This window comes from Argiope bruennichi, chromosome X1 (genome assembly GCF_947563725.1).
Source record: "Argiope bruennichi chromosome X1, qqArgBrue1.1, whole genome shotgun sequence".
NCBI classification, from domain to species: domain Eukaryota; kingdom Metazoa; phylum Arthropoda; class Arachnida; order Araneae; family Araneidae; genus Argiope; species Argiope bruennichi.
Window position 1 is genome coordinate 38467049 of NC_079162.1, and position 19246 is coordinate 38486294.

At 29.0% G+C, this 19246-nt stretch overlaps 1 protein-coding gene across 1 annotated transcript; it reads left to right on the plus strand.

Moving 5' to 3' along the window:
* The first annotated feature begins 17444 nt into the window (after positions 1-17444).
* On the plus strand, positions 17445-18134 carry LOC129959192 (uncharacterized). Its single transcript, XM_056072015.1, has one exon. It carries the CDS (start codon positions 17445-17447, stop codon positions 18132-18134), a length of 690 nt encoding a protein of 229 aa, XP_055927990.1.
* The last annotated feature ends 1112 nt before the right edge of the window (positions 18135-19246 follow it).

Below are 19246 nucleotides of genomic sequence, written 5' to 3' on the forward strand. Positions count from 1 at the left end.
TAGTCAAGAAACAATCTTTGATTTGCACGTTTAAAATATAAAACAAATACAGATAATGAAAAAATAAGCTTAAATTAAATTTGAAAGTTTTTGATATTCTTGACATTTAAAACAGAATTTGGTAAAAGAAAGCTTGCAAAATGAGCAGACTTAAAAATACAAGTCGTCGTTTAAATGCACTTCTTTTGAAGGCAAATCAGTACGCACTTACAAATTTCATTAATTCAAAAATTCCTGAATTATTTTTCTTCAACAAAAACACTTATGAGCGTTTCCCGATTTTTCAGATTACGATGTGTTTAATTTTAATATCGGGTCATTTTTAGAAGTCAAACTTTTAGCTTACTTCACCAAATACTATAGATGTTCAAACATGATTTTTTTTATAAGAAAGGCTATTTCATCTTAGAAAATTAATTCTCCTGCAAAACTGAATTTTAAATAATTTGTAGTACCATATAAGTTATTTGCTTAAAAAAACGCCTGTTATTTGAATTATTTCTTTTCCCTAGAATGTATGATTGAGTTATTTTGTTATTTTTACTCGCCCAGGCTTTCCCTTCTTTTCGCAAGATAAATTAAATGCGATTAAAAAGCTCAGATAAAATTCTTTTTATATAAAGTCTTACATCGTTCGCCTTTTTTAAAATTGTTCTCGCACAGTTTATTTATTAGCTACTATTACTTGAAACTTTTTTTTCTTAAAACGCCTGATAGTAAAAATTCTTTTCATAACGCTTTCAGAATAATTTTTTTCTTTGCCTTCATGTTACAACTTTTTCTATTTAATTCTCTTGAGTTGTAAAAGATATGATACAAAGTTAAAAAATTCATACGCCAAGTAACCCATGTTAAAGCCTCCGCTTCTCGTAATTATACGCTCATCGAGGAAGTACCATTTCAGCCTCAAAATTAGCGAGAATTAATCCATAAAAACTGCATAGGCAGAGCGATATGTATTACCACAACGTCACAGGGAACGATTGATGGAGCAACGTTAAGAAACCATCAAGTATCTACTTTTATTTCTCTTTATAGCTTTTAAAAGCGAAAAGGGTTCGTTTTAACGTGCTTCCTATGCAGTTTCTGCTTCACTGTAAATTAAAACGTTATTTCTTTTGACCGGATAAATGAAGTAACTATAAGCGGTTGCTTCCACATATAGAAGAAATTTTACTCAAATTGTGGTCGAGTTTTTATTATTGCTGTAATAAATTAATTTTTAAAATGCTATACATAGCGATATGAGACCCTGAAGTCGCTGAAAGCAAATAAAAATTCAGTAAAGAGGTAAATAATATCCATGCATTTGCTTAAATTTATAAAGGATTGAAATTGATACCAGAATTTATGGATTTTTTTAAAAGTCGATGTTTTAATTTCTTTAATATTTTCTTGAAATGATATTTGAAGTAAGAATTTTTTTTCATGAAAGCAAACACGAAATTTTTATTTTTTAATCTTGTCAATTGAAAGGATAATTAAAAGTAATAATTGAAAGGCGGTAAGAATTTAGATAATAGGGGTTATTTTGAAACAAGTTTAAAGAGATTTACTTTTAAGTGCTACTGAATAAAATGTTAGCATATTTTCTAGATAATCGTTGGAATTATAACTATCTGAAGTTGCAAAGTAGTTCTAATTAAAATAATTTCATAAGATACAAAAAGTAAATTATAATTTATCTGTTATTTCTTATTATATTTATAAAGTATGAATTAGTATTTCTTGAAATAAGCAAGCCAAGTTCAAATTATGGAATTCTAATAACTCATTTGATGGCAAAATAAACCAATAACAGATTTTTTACACATTTCATATTTTGCCACATTAAGGCAAAATGGAAACAAATATTAAAGATAATTTTGAATTTTTACTATGCAATTATTTTATTGTGATATGTTTTTGTTATTTCTAATTTTTATTGTCATTAAAAAACAAAAGTTGGCTTTCAGAAATATAAATAATGCACACGCTATAAAGAGAAGAACATAAAATCGGTCGAACAAATTAAAATAAATTTATTAGTCATCCTTGAAAGCTGTGAACAATTTAATTATTTTATTTTCAGCAATCGAATTTTAGATTAAAGGAAAATGTTATTTACGAATCGATTGAAACAATTTTCGGATAAGCAATGACCCTCTTCAGAAAATTTTAAATCAAGGCAGAATAGATAAATGCATTTGTCCCATTTCTGTAAAATTATTGTATAGCAGAACTATCAAGCTAAATCACTGTATTGCCTTTACGAAAACTGGATAATTGGTCACACATGCATTCAGCTCATAACAAAAGGGATCGATTACCAGCGTTTGGTAGTTAACTGAAATTTATCGATCAAAGTGAATACAGTTTTGAATGGACGTTGAAGGGTGGCCCATTCAAACTGCAACGCTTCTTTCTCCAATTAAAATTTGCCTTCGGCGCGAATTAAATTGCATACTGATAATACATACATATTGGTTGAGGTCGTAAAATTTAAATAGCTTTTTGCTCAGGAAAAGATAACTGTAAATCCTTAAAATAATTAACTATTTGTTTTTTCTCAGTCAATTGTACTTTTCTAGTACTTTTATAAGATTTAAAATTCTGTAACAGACAATTATTTTTAACTTATAGGTGAAATCGTGAAAGTATATATGACAATCAATACAGAAATGGACAATTTCGCTTAATTTGTTTCATTTCAACAAAGATAATTTTTTTTTTATTGATTTTCCCTTTTACTCAAGCTATTTAAGAATTTAAAAAAAATTTTTCAGCTATCAATACTTGATAAAAAAAAATACTATTTTAACATTTTCAGAACCTAATAATCCCTTAATCTATTAATTTAATTAAAGTTTATTAATAGTTTATATAAGATCCCTTAATATTTATTAAATAAATTATAAATTAACGACTGAAAATAAATTCAAATAAAAAAATTACTTTTTATATCACTAGTAAAAATGTACTTTAAAATATTGTTTTTATTAAATTTATTCTCACACGAAATTACAAAATTGTCGGCGAAACGCAATTTTATAAAAACAGTTTTATAGAAATAAATAGAAGTTATGCAAATTTTAATTTACCAATGATATAATAATACAATTCACTTACGAGAATATTGTTAAATATCAGATTTTCTGGTGATGTCACTGGATAAGTAATATATAAACTGGATAATGTTATAGCACTTATGACATTCTTTATTTGAATACAAAGTACTTGAGGAATAAAAATATAAGGGAAAATAATCAAAGCATAATTTTCACATTTAAGAAATTTTAAATGCAAGTACTTAGCTTTGATGGGGGGTTTTTTTTGTATATTTTCTCTTAAAGTGTTTAAAAGTGATATACAGATGTCTTCAAAACACATTTCAACAATTTTTTTAAAACTCATACTACAGTATGAAAATAATGCATTTCCGAACATATTTTAGTAATTCAATGAAAATTCTAAATATCAAGACTGTTAAAAAAATAAAATAGATGGCCTGTTTCATAATGATTTAAAGCTTCAATTAATAAGAAATTGATAATCATGAAGAGTCTAATTTCACTACTCTAGAAATTTGTTAATTGGAAATACAAGAAATGGATGCAAGATGAATAAGATATAAAATAACCTCTTAAAATGTAGTTTATATGATTTTGATAAGCTATTATTTATATAGATGTGATAAATTAGCCATGTGAGATATTTCAATGATCTCTATAGGGATTTAAATATTTTTCTTGTTATGGATGAATTAAAAATTCTTAAAAACTTTCAAATACAAACAATTAATATTATTATGCTTAGATATTTTCACCAGAAATTAATTTTTAAGCACCAGATCTTATATTTAATCCAAAATATTAGTTACGGAAAAAAAATTCATTTTCGTATCAGAGAACTGTCTGTTTCCAATATGCATAATGCTAAATGCCAATATATTGTTGATATAGTAAATTGAAAATTTTCATTTAATGAATTATAGAGAACTTCAGAAGGGCATCTAAATATCTCTTTAAAAGTATCATATTTCTTTAGTTGCTCAGGAAACTTCGAAGTCTGTTATAATAAGCTTATATAAGTATAGCAAAATTGATATAAATCACCTTTAATCCAAATTTCTTCTATATTAAACTTGGAAGTAACGTTGTTTTTAAGAATGAATTACAGATTTCAGTAACAAATGGCAAAACGGAAAATAATCTGGATAATAGAAAATTTCGTTTAAAGAATAAAATAGAATATTGAAAAAATAAAATAAAAATAAAACAAATAATTAAATGCAACAAATCAACAATATTTTTAAATTAAAGCATGTGGCAGCGTTTCATATACTTCCGGTGCAAATTGTTTTAGTGCTTAAACTAAGACATCAATAGTCAACAGCATATGGTGAAGTTTTAAAAAGATCATCGATCATTCTTTCAGTTCAAGATTTCTTAACTTTACCGTTCGCGACTCTTGGTTCCCTATCGTTTTAAAAAAAATCCACCCTTTTTCCATCAGAAAAATTAAGTTACCCATTTTCCGCCAGAAAAATTTCGCCGCCACATCAAAGTAGATAAATAAACAAAAAAACATGATATATTGACTGATGTCAACTAACAGGAAATTTATTTTAACAATTTAAAAAAAATATTTAAATAGCTCCTTAATTATTTTTGCTTGCAAATATTGAAATATCTACAAGATCAAAATCCTATAAGAATTTTTACAATACCGAAATGAAATTGCTATTGATGGTCCTGTTTGGAGTTGTGACCAGCAGTTTAAAAAACTCCGATTCAGTTAATTATGCGGTAGTCTTTTATTCAAAATAATATATGTTAACAATAACAAATGAAGATTAATATTTTATAAATATTAATTACTTTATTGCGTAGTGAAAGAAAATATGCTCTTTGGGGGACTGAGTCGGCATCACTTTTTGATTTACAAACAACCGAGACACCATGTTTTTGAGGTCTCGTTTATCTGCTATCACATAATATTTTCTTATTTGATTTATTTAATATTATTTAATGTACAGAATTGTCAATATCCAAGTTATTGTTAACAAGCTAATAAAAGTATAATTTACCAGTTAATATTATATTCGGATACAGACATGGCTCCTAAAAGTGAATAAATTACATTTCTCCTATGTTGTTATATTTGATATCCATGCATTTATGTTTAAGGAATTATAAATAAATTTTCGTTACATACAATCTTTAAACAAGCCCTTATCTATATAATTTAAACAAGAAAATAATTTCGGAACTAAGCTCCAAATCACAGTGTCCTGTAGTAAGATTAGTTTATGACACTGAATTATTCTAGACCTATTATTTCGAAATATTATGAATTTGGTTTTTTTGTATACATTAAATGTGAAGTCGAATACCCAACGTTTTAGTGGGGTGGAAGTTTGTCAGAGGGATGATGGTTCGTCTTCCTCGCCTTATAAAGATTGAAAATTAAGAGTTCCTTCCCAAAACAATCGTATTTCTGTTAATCGGGCCACTAAATTCTACATTTCAATTGCTAAACACGTAACTAAATTATCATCTGATCATCATATATTTGGCCTTCAATAGATTACTGTTCAACGATTTTAAACAATAAATACTCATTGCCTAGTTATGCTCATATTTTAATCTATAGGATCAGATAGTAATCAAATACAGTAGAATCAAAATAAATAATTGAAAAGAAGAACATAATTTTGGAGATGTCATTTCTGTCAGACATTTGGAGTCTCGAATGTTTTATATTCAGTAAACAATCTCGTAATTATACCACAAAAGATATGTTTTCTGTCAGAGGAGAAATGTTTTGCTTTTCTCAACACTATAAGTTTCCTAGATCCTTTTATAAAACAAATGATTTCCAATTCGAGGATTACACTTTAATATGGCAATATTTTATTTATGTAAAGAAAAAAAAATTAACAAAAATATTCTATCAACTTCAATATTAGGCTTAACAATACAAATTCCTCACAATTAAGCAGTGAGGTTATTGAAGTTTTACTAAATGTGTTGATCTTTCAAGTTTCTTTGATAAACAGGATGAAAAAATTTAAAATTCGTACCTGTTAATTTGAATATATACCCATAGTTTGATAAAAAAAAAAAAGAAATATCACGTGAAATGTTTACATGCGAACCATTTAAAAATATTATACGAATGTTTATTTAGTAATGAATGTGTGACAAGAGCGCTTATGTATCATCAACAATTGGAGTATGTACACATTAGAATCTGAAAACAAGATAAGAAAATCATTTATTTGAAGAAAAATTAGAATGAAAAGCAGAAACGAGAGCAAAAGCTGTTTGTTTGCTTAAAAGTGCAGACTGCTGGTATCTCTAGCAAGGCAAATAATGCAGATTTTTATGAGCCAGAGGATCCTTTTACTGCTTCTTTCTGATTGAGGGTCGTATTTTTTCCTTTCAGACAAATAAAATCAGGCGACAGCTTTTGAAAAGAAAGTAAACATTGTGTTAAAGTGTCGGAAGCCTTTAACAAAAACACATCAACAATAAAGTTAAATTTAGCGAAACAATAAACGGGTAAAAGTGTCCGTTTTATATGTTTCTTCAAAACTCTGTATCCCTTTCAAGGATCATTAAGTCACAAGTGCTGGATGCAGTTTCGTATCCAACTGTTTGAAGGATGCAATCATATTCACATGCCAGATACTTATCTTTCCTCGATATAATATCAATTATTTGGTGACAAAAGTATGAAAGGAATCGACAATATATTTTGTTGACTCTGTTGTACGTCTTTGTTTTTATTGAGTTGAGCTTTATATAGTCAGCAGGATATTGTTTTTGTCGTAATGATTTCAATGAAATCTCTGTTGCAGAAGACGTTATTGAGCTCCCATGTTTCTCAACTCGAAATTGCATTTATGTCTAACGTTTATTGATTTCTCTCAATAATTAGTTCTCAGAAAATCATATAAGTCGGAATGTATATTTTCATATTTATTGAAGCATACATTTGTTTCTCTTCGAAATTGCATCATGATATAATGCACTAAGATGGATTCTTTGCTTCATAAAAGACACAATCCACGGGATCTTATGATTTCGTGTGCGCTCAAAGAATAAAAAACATACCACATTTGTGCCTGAGTATATATTAAGGAATATGTTGCTGTCCTCATATTCGTACGTTTACATTTCGTTTTATGGCAAAATTCAGTTTACAGCTTAATACTAGCAATATGACATCGTCGCTCGCTAGCTGTGATAAGCAATTCTGTTGCTGAAATACGTAAAATCGTTCGCAATAAATTCTTTATGCAAACTATGAACAACTTTTCTCATGAAATTATTTTATTTTAATCATTTACAATTATTCTGTTAGATCAATGTAATATTTTGTTGCTGAGTATTTATATTCAATAGAGTTGATGGGATAGAACTTCCAATGGAAAGCTTTTATTACTATTGATCATAAATAAATTAACGACGAAAACTGATAGAGACGAAAATCATTGAAACGTAGGAGTTTTAAGGAACCGTCGCAATTTAAGAATTGCCTCACATTAAAAACAAAGTTACAATACAAAATTACTTCAAAGCACTTTATAGGTACTAGCGTCTATTCTAAAATTTAGATTTTCAATGCCAACGCTTTATGGAAAAACTAAGTTTTTCATGTCCTTCTAGTTCTTTTTGTAGTGCATTTAAATCGGCCTAAATTATAAAAATTACTTTACTTGTAGAAAAAAATTTTTAAAAAAATTTGCTCTTGCCATTTTTTAAAATTTTTTTGTTCATATCTTATTTACGTGCTAATCTTTTCAGGGGTTCATTTCTGCATATAATTTACATTACAAAATCTTAACATTGGCATCATTCTGTCTTTTCACATTTCTCTAGATATTTAAATTCAAATGAAATTTAATTACTGCCGCTCACTGAGTAAATATGAATATAAAATGTAAAACTCTCTCAGGTCACAGGTAAAGCGTCAAAATATGAGAAATTAAAGTTATTTATGTACCACGAAATTACAGTTTGAGGACGAGAAACTGCTATTTAAATTTGAATCTTCATTTGCTTTTGTAGAAGTTGCGATTCGATTTTGAAAGCTCAAACCACAAAGCCTTTTTCTAATTATTTTTTAAGCACTTACTCGTGATAAACGTCAAATACAGTGCTGTAAACCTAAATGAAATTATTTTTCTGAAACAAAATATGTTTCAAGATTCATTTAAGTGATCTTAACGGTTAAACGTGTAGCAATGAAATTGCTATTCTAAAATCACATAATTATAACGGCAAGAAGTATATACTTCTGACATGATTAATAAAATGTATAATTTTGTTATTTGTTTTCAAAACTTACATACAATAAAATAAATATTTTTATAAGTAATATATTATAAAATGCTTATTAAATTGCAATTAAACAGCAAATATTTATCGTAAGAAATGTATTATTATATTATGAAAAGAATACATACTTTTTTTCCTTTGTCAAGCGATTCCATTTACTAGATCAGCTTGATTTTTCAAAAGTAAGCTTATATTCTGGAATGGCTAGGGAAAAGGGAATCGCAGTGGAAAGAACAGATTGGGGAAAGAAATTAATCGAAGGCATGCGGTAGTTTCTCCCTTGTGGCCTTTTATATTCATTGCGATAGTTGGTTGTCTGAACAAATAACTCGAGCTCTCTTTTAAAAGATCTGTGAATCGGCAAAGACCAATGATTTGGGGTCGAAGAGTGATGACCTCAGTTCTTAATGTATAGGAGCACAGAACAAAGTCTGCAGTAAGTTTTGCGAACTAATCTGGAACTTATTGTATCAGGTGAACTGTATGTTTGATACTTAACGGCATATTGCAGGAATATTGTAAAAACTTTAACCCTTTACACTCGGAAAAGTAATTCGAAGCATAATTATTCACCTAATACAAATATTTGCTTATTGCTCTGGAAAATAAATACACATAATTGTTTTAAGTCTAATTTCTTTGAAAAATTGATCTTCATCTTTTTACCATTATGTAGGCGTTTTTAACAATCAAAATTGAAAAATAAATAAAACGTGAAAAGGATGCAGAAAACTTCAATGGTGAGTGAGAGCCGTCCGAGTGCAACGGGTTAATATATACAAAGAAAGCTGATTTCTGTATATTTTGCTTTGTCAAATTACTTTCTCTAAAAATTGAGTGGCTTCACCACTTTATTAATATTATTATTATTATTATTATTTTGCATTAGTCTTAGAAAACCTTTTTTTTTCGATTCTTTCCCTTTTATTAAATAATCCCTTTTAATGACCAATTATTTTGGCCAACTAAACTTGAACTCTTAGAAATGATCTTTGAATGTAAATAAATAAGAATTTTCAAAATTTAATTTAAACTTTGATATACTAAGAATATCTTACCCCTTTGCTTATACAAATAAAAAAGAATAAAATGTGTTATAGATAAATATAAAAAACGAAGAAACTGGGTTCGCACGCTCAAAGAGTTAATCATTATTTACGGTTTTTGTATTAGTTGTGCAAGGGAGTCAACATATATTAAAAGGATTAAACTATTCAATTGATTTAGATTTTGTTAAAGCATTATTGCTATGGAGCGTTTGATCGAAATTTAATATTTATATTCTTATTTTACTAAAACAACATTTTTAATGCAGATATAAAAAAATAACACAGCCATAAAAAAGCTTACCTCCTAGACATTACCCCTAGACAATTACCTCTTAGACAATTTTAATGTTAAAAATAATCGACATTGTGTTAACAATTCGTCAACTGTGCTAACTGATCCATTCATATGTATTCAACACAGATATTTCAATTTTTGTGCCCCGGTTAAGAAAGAAAGAAAAATATAAGCAGAATCTAGTTTTCATTATCTTTCTTAAAATAATTGGAAGCATGATGGCAGGTTTTCGGCATTGAGTTTGGGGCGAAAGGGCAATTTTACTTAAGATTTATATCCATCACATCGTCTTCTGAACATTGTTTCTGTAGTTGCTAAAACTTCCTCAAATTAATTAATGTTACAAGAAAATTTAAAGAATGGTGTGTTTCTACGCCGGTTATCTTCGTCATTTGAATCACGTGATATAATAATTCTTCGAAATGGAATGTGCATGCAATAAGTTAATGACAGCAGTTATTTATTATAACTATTACAAGATAAGTTTATTCAGTGTGTCTAAAGATTAAATATCATTAATAGCAAAACAATTACTATTAAGTTATTCCTCATATTATGCATGTAAAATGTTACAAAAAGATACCAATATTAATTATAATATAATTCAAAAAATTCTCCCAAAACTATCGATCAATGTGAGTAATATTAATGTAGGCTGGGAGAGTGTAGGCCAAAAATCTTGAAGGCATGTATTGAAAATACACTGAATGGAAGGATATATTCAATTGAACCATTTTGAGTGTGAATTTAGGAATTTTATGAACAATTATTATAAAAAATGAAAAAAATCATTAACAAAACTTAGTTGTATAAGAAACATAATTGTAGAGTAAGTAACAAAAAAACATTGGTTATTCTTATAAAAAGAGTAATAATATATCCATAATCAAGAACCATATTTTCTGTCATTAAATTCTAGAAAAATAACAAAAGTTGAGAGTCAAATTCCAAATTTCATTGGAAAATTGCCTGCTATTTGAATAAATGTGAAGATGGAAGTTATGCACGCAGCAGTCTTTTTTCATAAACCAATGACTTTGATCAAAAATAAATAAAAAGAAAAGGAAGGAGAATTTGTAAGTATGCTTCGACCTTAGGAAGCATTCTCCCTAGAATTTAAAAAAATCAGAATAGTGTAAATCCAATCATTGGTGTTCCGAGTAATTTGGCCCAAATCTTTGCTCTTATTTATAATGCTAGAAACACAAATATTGTAAAATATTGTATAACAGTATTCAATGCTCAAAATTTCGTACTATTTTATAACAGTATCTTATATTATCTTACATTACTTGATAAATTATTAAGTGCTTATACAGACTCTTTTTAGTATTGAAGAACATTTCTTGTAGTAATTATTGAGTGGATGTAAGCAGTAGCTGCACCAGAAAAATAAACATCATTTAACATGTGTTTGAAAAAGCAACTGTGGTATTTTCGTATAAACTTTGATTAATCAAGAACAAATATGAAGAACACGAATGTGTTCTCTGAAGAACAGAAAGGGCTTTCTATTCATTTGAAATAAAGTCAGTTAACGAAAGCCTTTTGAATCCAATTCTATATTTATATCGAAAGACTCTCAGTTCGATGTTTATAACGGAAGATTAATAAGAAAATAAAAAGAAAATTCTATAATTCAGCCGAGTAAGCAATATCAACGGAAAGTAATTAAAATTACAAAACTGTGGCTCTTCTCATAAAACAAGTGATCCCTTTTTTTTCCAGCCATCGAAGCGTGTCGAAATAAAACGTCCCCTAAACATGAAGTCACGATCAAATAATGCCTGAATAATCACGAAGCATTTCTTTCCGCTTTTCAACTCCAAAAAAACTACTAAAAATTGAGCATATGATTCAAAATTTCATTCGAGAATCGCATATCATTTCAATAGATATGGAATTGCCGTTTATTACCATGTTACAGAAAAGAGAGAAAAAAAATACAACTAAAAATCGGTTAAAAATTGCTTAGGGAACTTCTGCAATTCTTCACATATTTCGGGCGGCAGCTGCATTTGTGTTCTTTATTTTACTTTTTCCCTCTCCGAATATTAATAATCTTGTATGGTTCGCATAAAATAAATGATTATGGTAGAAGTGAAAGAAACAACTATTGAATACATGGGACATTTCCTGCGTAGGGAAGACTAAAAGCAACTCCTTTACAGGCCTGGTATCATCGATCACAACATTGCTCTTCAACAATGTTACGCCTTCCTAAACCAAGTTTATTTAATTCTTTACAGATGACACGGCACGACAAAAGTTGTGGGGGTAGAGGGAGACTAAACTCACAATAAAAAACGATATAGATTGTTGGAGGGGAGGAAAAAAAATGTCTTCTTAAAAAGTATGGGAGCTAAACACAAATAAAATTCAGTTTTTTCTAGGTCAGATTGATTAAATTCCATCGGGGATAATTTTCGACAAAGTGGTTAAAAATGTCTTTAAATTATATTATATTATAGCTCCGATATAATATTCTTTAAACTTACAATTTTATTAACAATGGTGTATAAAGTAAAAGAAATAAATGATCAAATATTTCAAACTTTTTCATCATTCTTCGAAATTCGACTCCATTTCCTATTTATAACCTTGTAATGACCTCATTTATGAATAAAAACCAATTTTAATCCATATGTATGCATTGAAGTAGAAAGATAAATAAGAGAATGGGGCATTAATAAACGGTAAATGAACATAATTAAATTAATTAATTTATAATTGATGTATTTCATTTTTTTTTATTCAATTGTTTTTTTAGTATAATTAGAAAACATGAGAGTTGTCAGCATTATTTTTGCTAAACGGAATTTCATGTACGTGACTCAAGTGAGTCAGGATCCATTGTTAGGGTGACCTTCAACAACAATAAAAGTACAGACGGAATGTAGATGAATCGTATCCTATAAAAATAAAATATAATTAATAAGATACGGACTATAATTAATAATCAGAAAAGTACAAGTAAAAATTAACGCATGAAGTTTGGCATGTCTGAGTACTGTTAATTAGATAAAATATGTTCTCAATATATAAGAAATATCAGCTAAAATGAGATTCAGGTTTTTAAATGATATATAAGTTAAATATTAGCGATAGAAATATTCCTCAATCAGACATTTCTGAAAGCAATTCGATTATATATTGTGCAAATACAAATATATATACATTTGCAATCCAATACTGTTCGTATTTAAGTTTTGAATTTGAACCATGTACTGTTGTAAAAATTAGAAGGAATATTGAACATATATTTTTTATATTTATTTTAAGCACATCGCTTGTTGGGGCAGATAATGAATACCTATTTTTTAATTCTATATGTATTTATTTTATATATTATTTTTTTAAAAAATACTTTATCCCAGCAGCGCAACATGACACAATTAGTTAGAACATTATACTCATTAAAGTTAACATTTTAAAAATTAGATTACATCAATTGAGAAAAAATCGTATTTATTTGTGATTATGAATTTTACGATCCTTTAACAAACACTCTTATTTAAAACCATTACACCAGATACAGATGACTATAGCTTCTTTTTTTTCAAGTAAGAAGAAAAATTGTGAAAACAATACAGAAAGAAACTTAGAGTTTTTTGAATGCGCAATAATTACAATTCTTCTGTATGTCATCCCTTAGCCACATGGTCAACTTATAAATGATACTCCAATCTGATGCCAGACAGCATCATTTTGACAGTCTATGATGCTAACTTGATACCACATCATGCTATTCAGGTGCCTATCGAAATCAATGAATTTTAATTATTTAATTCAAATTGTTATTTATTTCTCAAGAAAAACAGATGTCGAATTTCAATACTTTTCTTAATCTATTGGCTGGTAGAGATCAGAACATACAGCACTGAACCTAATAAAAGGGGGAACACTATCTGAATTCCCACTAAAATAAAATATTATTCCCATTTTGATCTTATTTCTTACATTAGTTTACAGAATATATATGAATACTACTTAATTCGTGAAACATACACATTTGTAATAAAAGTTTTATTTACTTGATATGCAGTTTTAAAATCAGTGAATGCTAAAATATTATTTTAGCACAACAAATGTATTAAAGAAAAATGCATTTATAGAGAGAAAACATCTTTAAAAGATCATTTTCACTGACTATTCCTAAACAATTTTCCTTTGATCGTTATAAGTAATTAAGTATATTAAGTATTAGAGTGTTTCTCAAAAATCTCAGACTCATTTAAAACAAGTAAGCGAATCATTTTAAAGAAACTAAATGCTTCATTTTTATTGAAAGAATTTTTAATTTAATTGCTATTAATTATCAAAGATTAAATTGCTATCAGAGAAATTAATAATTAGAATTTTTCCATTTTTAAACAGAAGTGTTTTAACTAAATACTTAAAATCCATTAAGATACTTTATTGCAAGATACTCAATTGAATACATTTTAATTAATTCATAGAAAATATATCCACTTTTATTTGCAGTATTTTCAAGTTATTGTTTCAAAATACCTTTTTACACCTCCCGCTTTTATAAGAGTAATCATCAGAATCTTCAGTGAAATGTACTTGCTTTAATTTTATAAATTGCTCTGAACTTATTATTATATGGAAATTAAATGATTTTATACTTTATCTTGCTGCATAGCACTGCATTTTCTGTCAAGCACTTTTAGTTGAAATTAATCTTATTGCATATGATAAGAGAAATTTTATCTAAAATAATTGATTTTATAAAGAACTCATTTAATTAGGTGTTTATTATTTCATGTTTGTTTAAATTTAAAGTTTGAGTCTAAAATATAAAATAGCCAAAAATTCGAAGCAAAATATATCAGCAAATTATTTCAACTCATTTATTTTATGCTTGTATTGAGTAACAAAAAAGATTAGGATCCTTGATCATAACTACCAAAAAAATCAATTCTAAACTAAATTTAAAATTGATTTCGTCTTAATTCTGTAGATAGACCTGAAATGGATTGTGTAGATAATTGTTTGATAGCTATTTCATGATAAGAGAGTCGAAATAGAGAGTTATAAATTAATAATATTGATAATATAGAGAGTTATATATTAATGAAATATAATATGGATTTGTATATTAAATTACCGAGATGATCCTGAAGTATATATTTTAAAATACTTAAAGTACTACGCTTTGATTTAATCGACTTTTATATTTAACTTTAGCAAATGTAGTGCAATTTTAATAATAATTATTAATATCATTACATTATTTAGAAAATATTAAAAATTTAATACAAAGATAACTCGACGAATTTTGATAAACGCGAAATAGGCAAGAGAAATATACCTAAAGATATAGGTTTTAATTATGTTTTTTTAATTATAAAAACATTTGATTTTAAATACCAATAATTTAGCTAGATATATAAAAATCAAAGGCATCTTGCGAAGAAAATTCAATCAACGAATGAAACGAATCAATGCAATTGCGGGGAAAATTTGATAAATTCGAATCAAAAAGCATGAATTTGCTCCAACTTATGACCTAAAAATTGAATCCTTTAAACCATTTGGAAAAGAGCAATTTCTTTCTTTTACCCACAGTTTCACCCAATAATGAAATAAAAATACGATTAAAAAAAGTATGCACTAAGTGCATGAGTCAATCTAAAAAAAAAAACGGAAGCACAATTCATTCTCTAGTCTCTCACGTCACTGAAGATGAGCCGGTTTGATCAGTAGTGTGGAACGGGATCATTAGAAACAAACAGAGCCTACTTCAAAAAGCATTATCACTCAGCCATCTCTGCTCTTCTGATTACAGACGAGCCAAAGATGAGCCTTCAAAAGAAAATACCAAACCATTGTGAAAAGTTGAAAGGAACCTTTAGAACCACATCATTTCCGACGATACAAGAGGTTATCCTGAATGAATAGAGAGCAGCTGTAACGACCGCCGGTTTAGGTTAGATCTATCTATAAGAGGTATCTTAATGAATTGTTTGGATCAGCGACTGAAAAAAAGTGATATATTGGGATGTGATAAATGTGTTTCTTTTTGATCCCTCGGATCTTCCGCAGAAAAACAATTCACCTGACACTAAATCAAAACTACTTTTTATTGCGTTTTCGGAATTGTACTTTTCTTAATTGAGTGGAACTAGTAAATCTAAATTCTGAGAAATGTAGAAATTCCGTGTTTCTTTAATTGTGTTTTATAAGTGTTCAGGATGGAAATGAGAAAAAAAAATGAGAACTTAAGAAACATTTTTGAATTTGTTAAAAATGTGATGATTAAGTTGAATACTGTTTTTGCATTGAAAATGATTTCATTATGATTTAAAAGTTTCTCCTTTCCTTCCTTTTGCAGAAAAAGTATCAATTTCGATTTGAATTAACACATTTTAAACAAACAACCCTTTGCACTCGCAAAAGTAATTGGATGCATAAGCAGTCACCTAGTACAAAGACTTATTTATTGTTCCGAAAATATATATATATATAATTATTTTAAGTTGAATTCTCTCATTTAATTAATTTGCATCTTCTTACTATTTTGCAGGTATTTTTTCAATCAAAATTAAATAAATAAATAAATAAAACGTCAAAACCCTGCACTGTCTTGAATGGTGAGTGAGAGTCATCATCCGAGGGCAAAGGTTTAACATTTAAGATAATTTATTCTTAAACCGAATTAAACAATAATACAATTTTATTTTAATGCTAATTATTATATTTTTATTACAATTTAGGATGCGTTTACTTCCCTCAAACGTATTTATCACCAATATACAGGAATAAACTATTAAATTTTTGGAAGAATATTATTGCTTTTATTTGAAATATACTTTAAGGAGTGCTTATAGTATGAAATTTAAGGAGTTCATGATTATGTAACAAATTATCTTAGATGTCTAAGGGATTATAAGCATCTGGAGGGAAAAAAATGAACCTCAACCAAGTAACTAATTTTCAATTGTACCATTCCCAACTGATGTCTGAAAAATTAATAGAATTGAACAAAAAAAACCCCATTTATCAATTTAACGAAATCCTTATAAATCGATGAGGATTTTATCAGGTTAAGGATAATGTATAAATTTGAGAATAGAATATTGTTTACAGTAAACAAGAAATAATTTCAATATTTAAATTTACGAGTAAATAAGCAATATATTAGAGTTTTATAATTCGGATTACTTTTAAATTATGTTTTAAAAACCAAAAATCATGAAAACAGGAAAAAAAATTGATTTTTCAACTGTCTTTCTTTTTAAACCAACATTTAATTTCCCCTCAAGGGCTCACCTACTATAGGTGAGTACGGGTGTCCCAATCCCGAGGTACCCATTGATCTTTACTCCCTTTACGTTTCCCCTCCCCTACGCCATCTGCTATCTGTTGTGTTTTTCCTTCCCTCGACGGCAAGCGAGGGAGCTCTCCATGAGAAGCTGTCGCCGCTCTGTTTGCTTCTTGCTTCTCATGGACAGCCAAAACCCCACGTGTTGGCCGTGCGTGGCAACCCATTTGACAGACGGGTGGTGTACTGTGGTCCCCTGTGCATCAATCGGCTGGTCGCTAGCCACCTAAGTGGTTAGTTTGCTAGGGATCAAGCGAAGGGGTTACTCCTTGGGCTTGGCGTTAAGGGTGGTCACTGTCCCCGGGGGTAACTCCCAGCGTATAGGTTTCGGCTAGCACCAAGGTAAGCGCCGAGGCTGGAAATGGCCAGAGCCGGTGGCTGCCTTCCCTTGTTGGGCTCCGTGGTGGGCGGTGCTGTCGGACCTGAATTTAAATCAATGTCGTATGGGTAAAACCAAACGGGCTCCCTTCGGTGGGCAACAAATTACTTCCAACACCTCAACAGCAACAAATTTTCCTACTTTTTTTGTAATTAAAAGATCATCGGACACTAATGAAACATTTCATTCTGTTTCTCCGTTTTTAGTGGAAAAGGCTATTACTAGTACTGTTGGTGAAGTCAAAAGCACTAAAAAGCTCAGATGCGGTGATTTACTGGTCGAAGTATGTTCTCGCAAGCAATCTCAACAAATTGTTAAAATGAAAGCACTTTCAAATATCCCGGTCACTGTTTCTCCCCATGCATCTCTGAATTCCTCTAAAGGAGTCATTTCCTGTGGGGAGCTGTTCAATGTTCCGATTGAAGAAATCACAAAAAAATTGCAAACACAGGGGTTGAGCCATGTACGGCGTATTTCTATACGGAGAGATGGCCAGCTTCTGAACACTAAACATTTAATTTTGACGTTTACTTCCTCTAAATTACCAGATCACATAAAAGCCGGTTATATGCGCCTTGCTGTCAGACCTTATATTCCCAATCCATTACGTTGTTTCAAGTGCCAACGCTTCGGGCATTCCAAATCTTCTTGCCGCGGGACTTTGACTTGTGCCCGTTGTGCAGAAGTCGGTCACGACAGTACTGATTGCATTGCTCAAGAGAAGTGTGTGAATTGCAAAGGGGTAATGCAATGATGCAATAATATATAATCCTCATGAAACAATTGATTAAACACCACCTGCTCCGGAACTTTCTACCGATTCCAGCACAGTGGACAAAACTGTTTTTAGACAAAGTCTTCAAAAAAGTATGGTTCAATGGGTTGACCCAAAAAAATTTTACAGTCAACCTTCAAATACACCTATTCACAAGAAATACTTGAAGAAACATCGAATAAAAAGGTTACAATGATTTTTTTCACTTGTTTCCGTAATTTATTGTACCTGTCTTTTTATTATGCACTTTGCACTTTTACCTTTTTAAATTTCATTGATATTTTAATCTTTTGACATTTTTGGAAAAATTTCCTTTCTGGGATGTAATTTGCATTTTTAAGACCACTGTTACTATTCATTATTTGTCTTCCATATAATCATATTTTTAATTTTAAATTGTATGACTGAATTGTATTAGACACATTTTTACCATTTGTTTGGCGCAGTATAGCCATATTTGGCTCTTGTGCCACTAAATCTCAAAATACCTACCTACCATACCAACATTTAATTTGCTTATGAAACTAATAGTTAGCATGCCGCTATATAAATATAATGTGCGAAAATTGAATGATGACCTAAGTTCAATCTATTGACCAGAAAAAAAACAATCTCTTAACTGAAGAAAGACTGAAAATTTGTTTCGCTCTTTGACAATCCCAAGTATTTGCAAAATTTCTGGATATGACCAATATTTCTTAAACTTTAGGTATTTAAAATTCCTTAGGTATATAATGAAAAAGGAAGGATAGTGTTTTTATTTTAAGTTGAGAATTTTACCATAAAATGCCACAGTAAGGAAAACACTTATTTCTTTATAATCTAACAGATACTTCATATCCTCAACCCTCGAAATGCCTCCAATGATATGCACAAAATCATTAAGATGCATGGTTGTTTATAAATCGCAACGTTCCTTATTTAAACGTATTATACTTACTTTTGCATTCTATTTAAAACTATCAACTGTGGATTTCTTGTAATGATCCTATTTTCAACAGCAAATTTTATAGAGGATTTACTCACTTTTATTTACAAGCGTTGATACATTATGGGTTTTGCCTGCTTTGATGAACATATATTCACGAAGT

Bases quoted from the DNA above. Each gene is read 5' to 3' on its own strand.
- LOC129959192 (XM_056072015.1), top strand. From the start codon at position 17,445: ATGGGTAAAACCAAACGGGCTCCCTTCGGTGGGCAACAAATTACTTCC.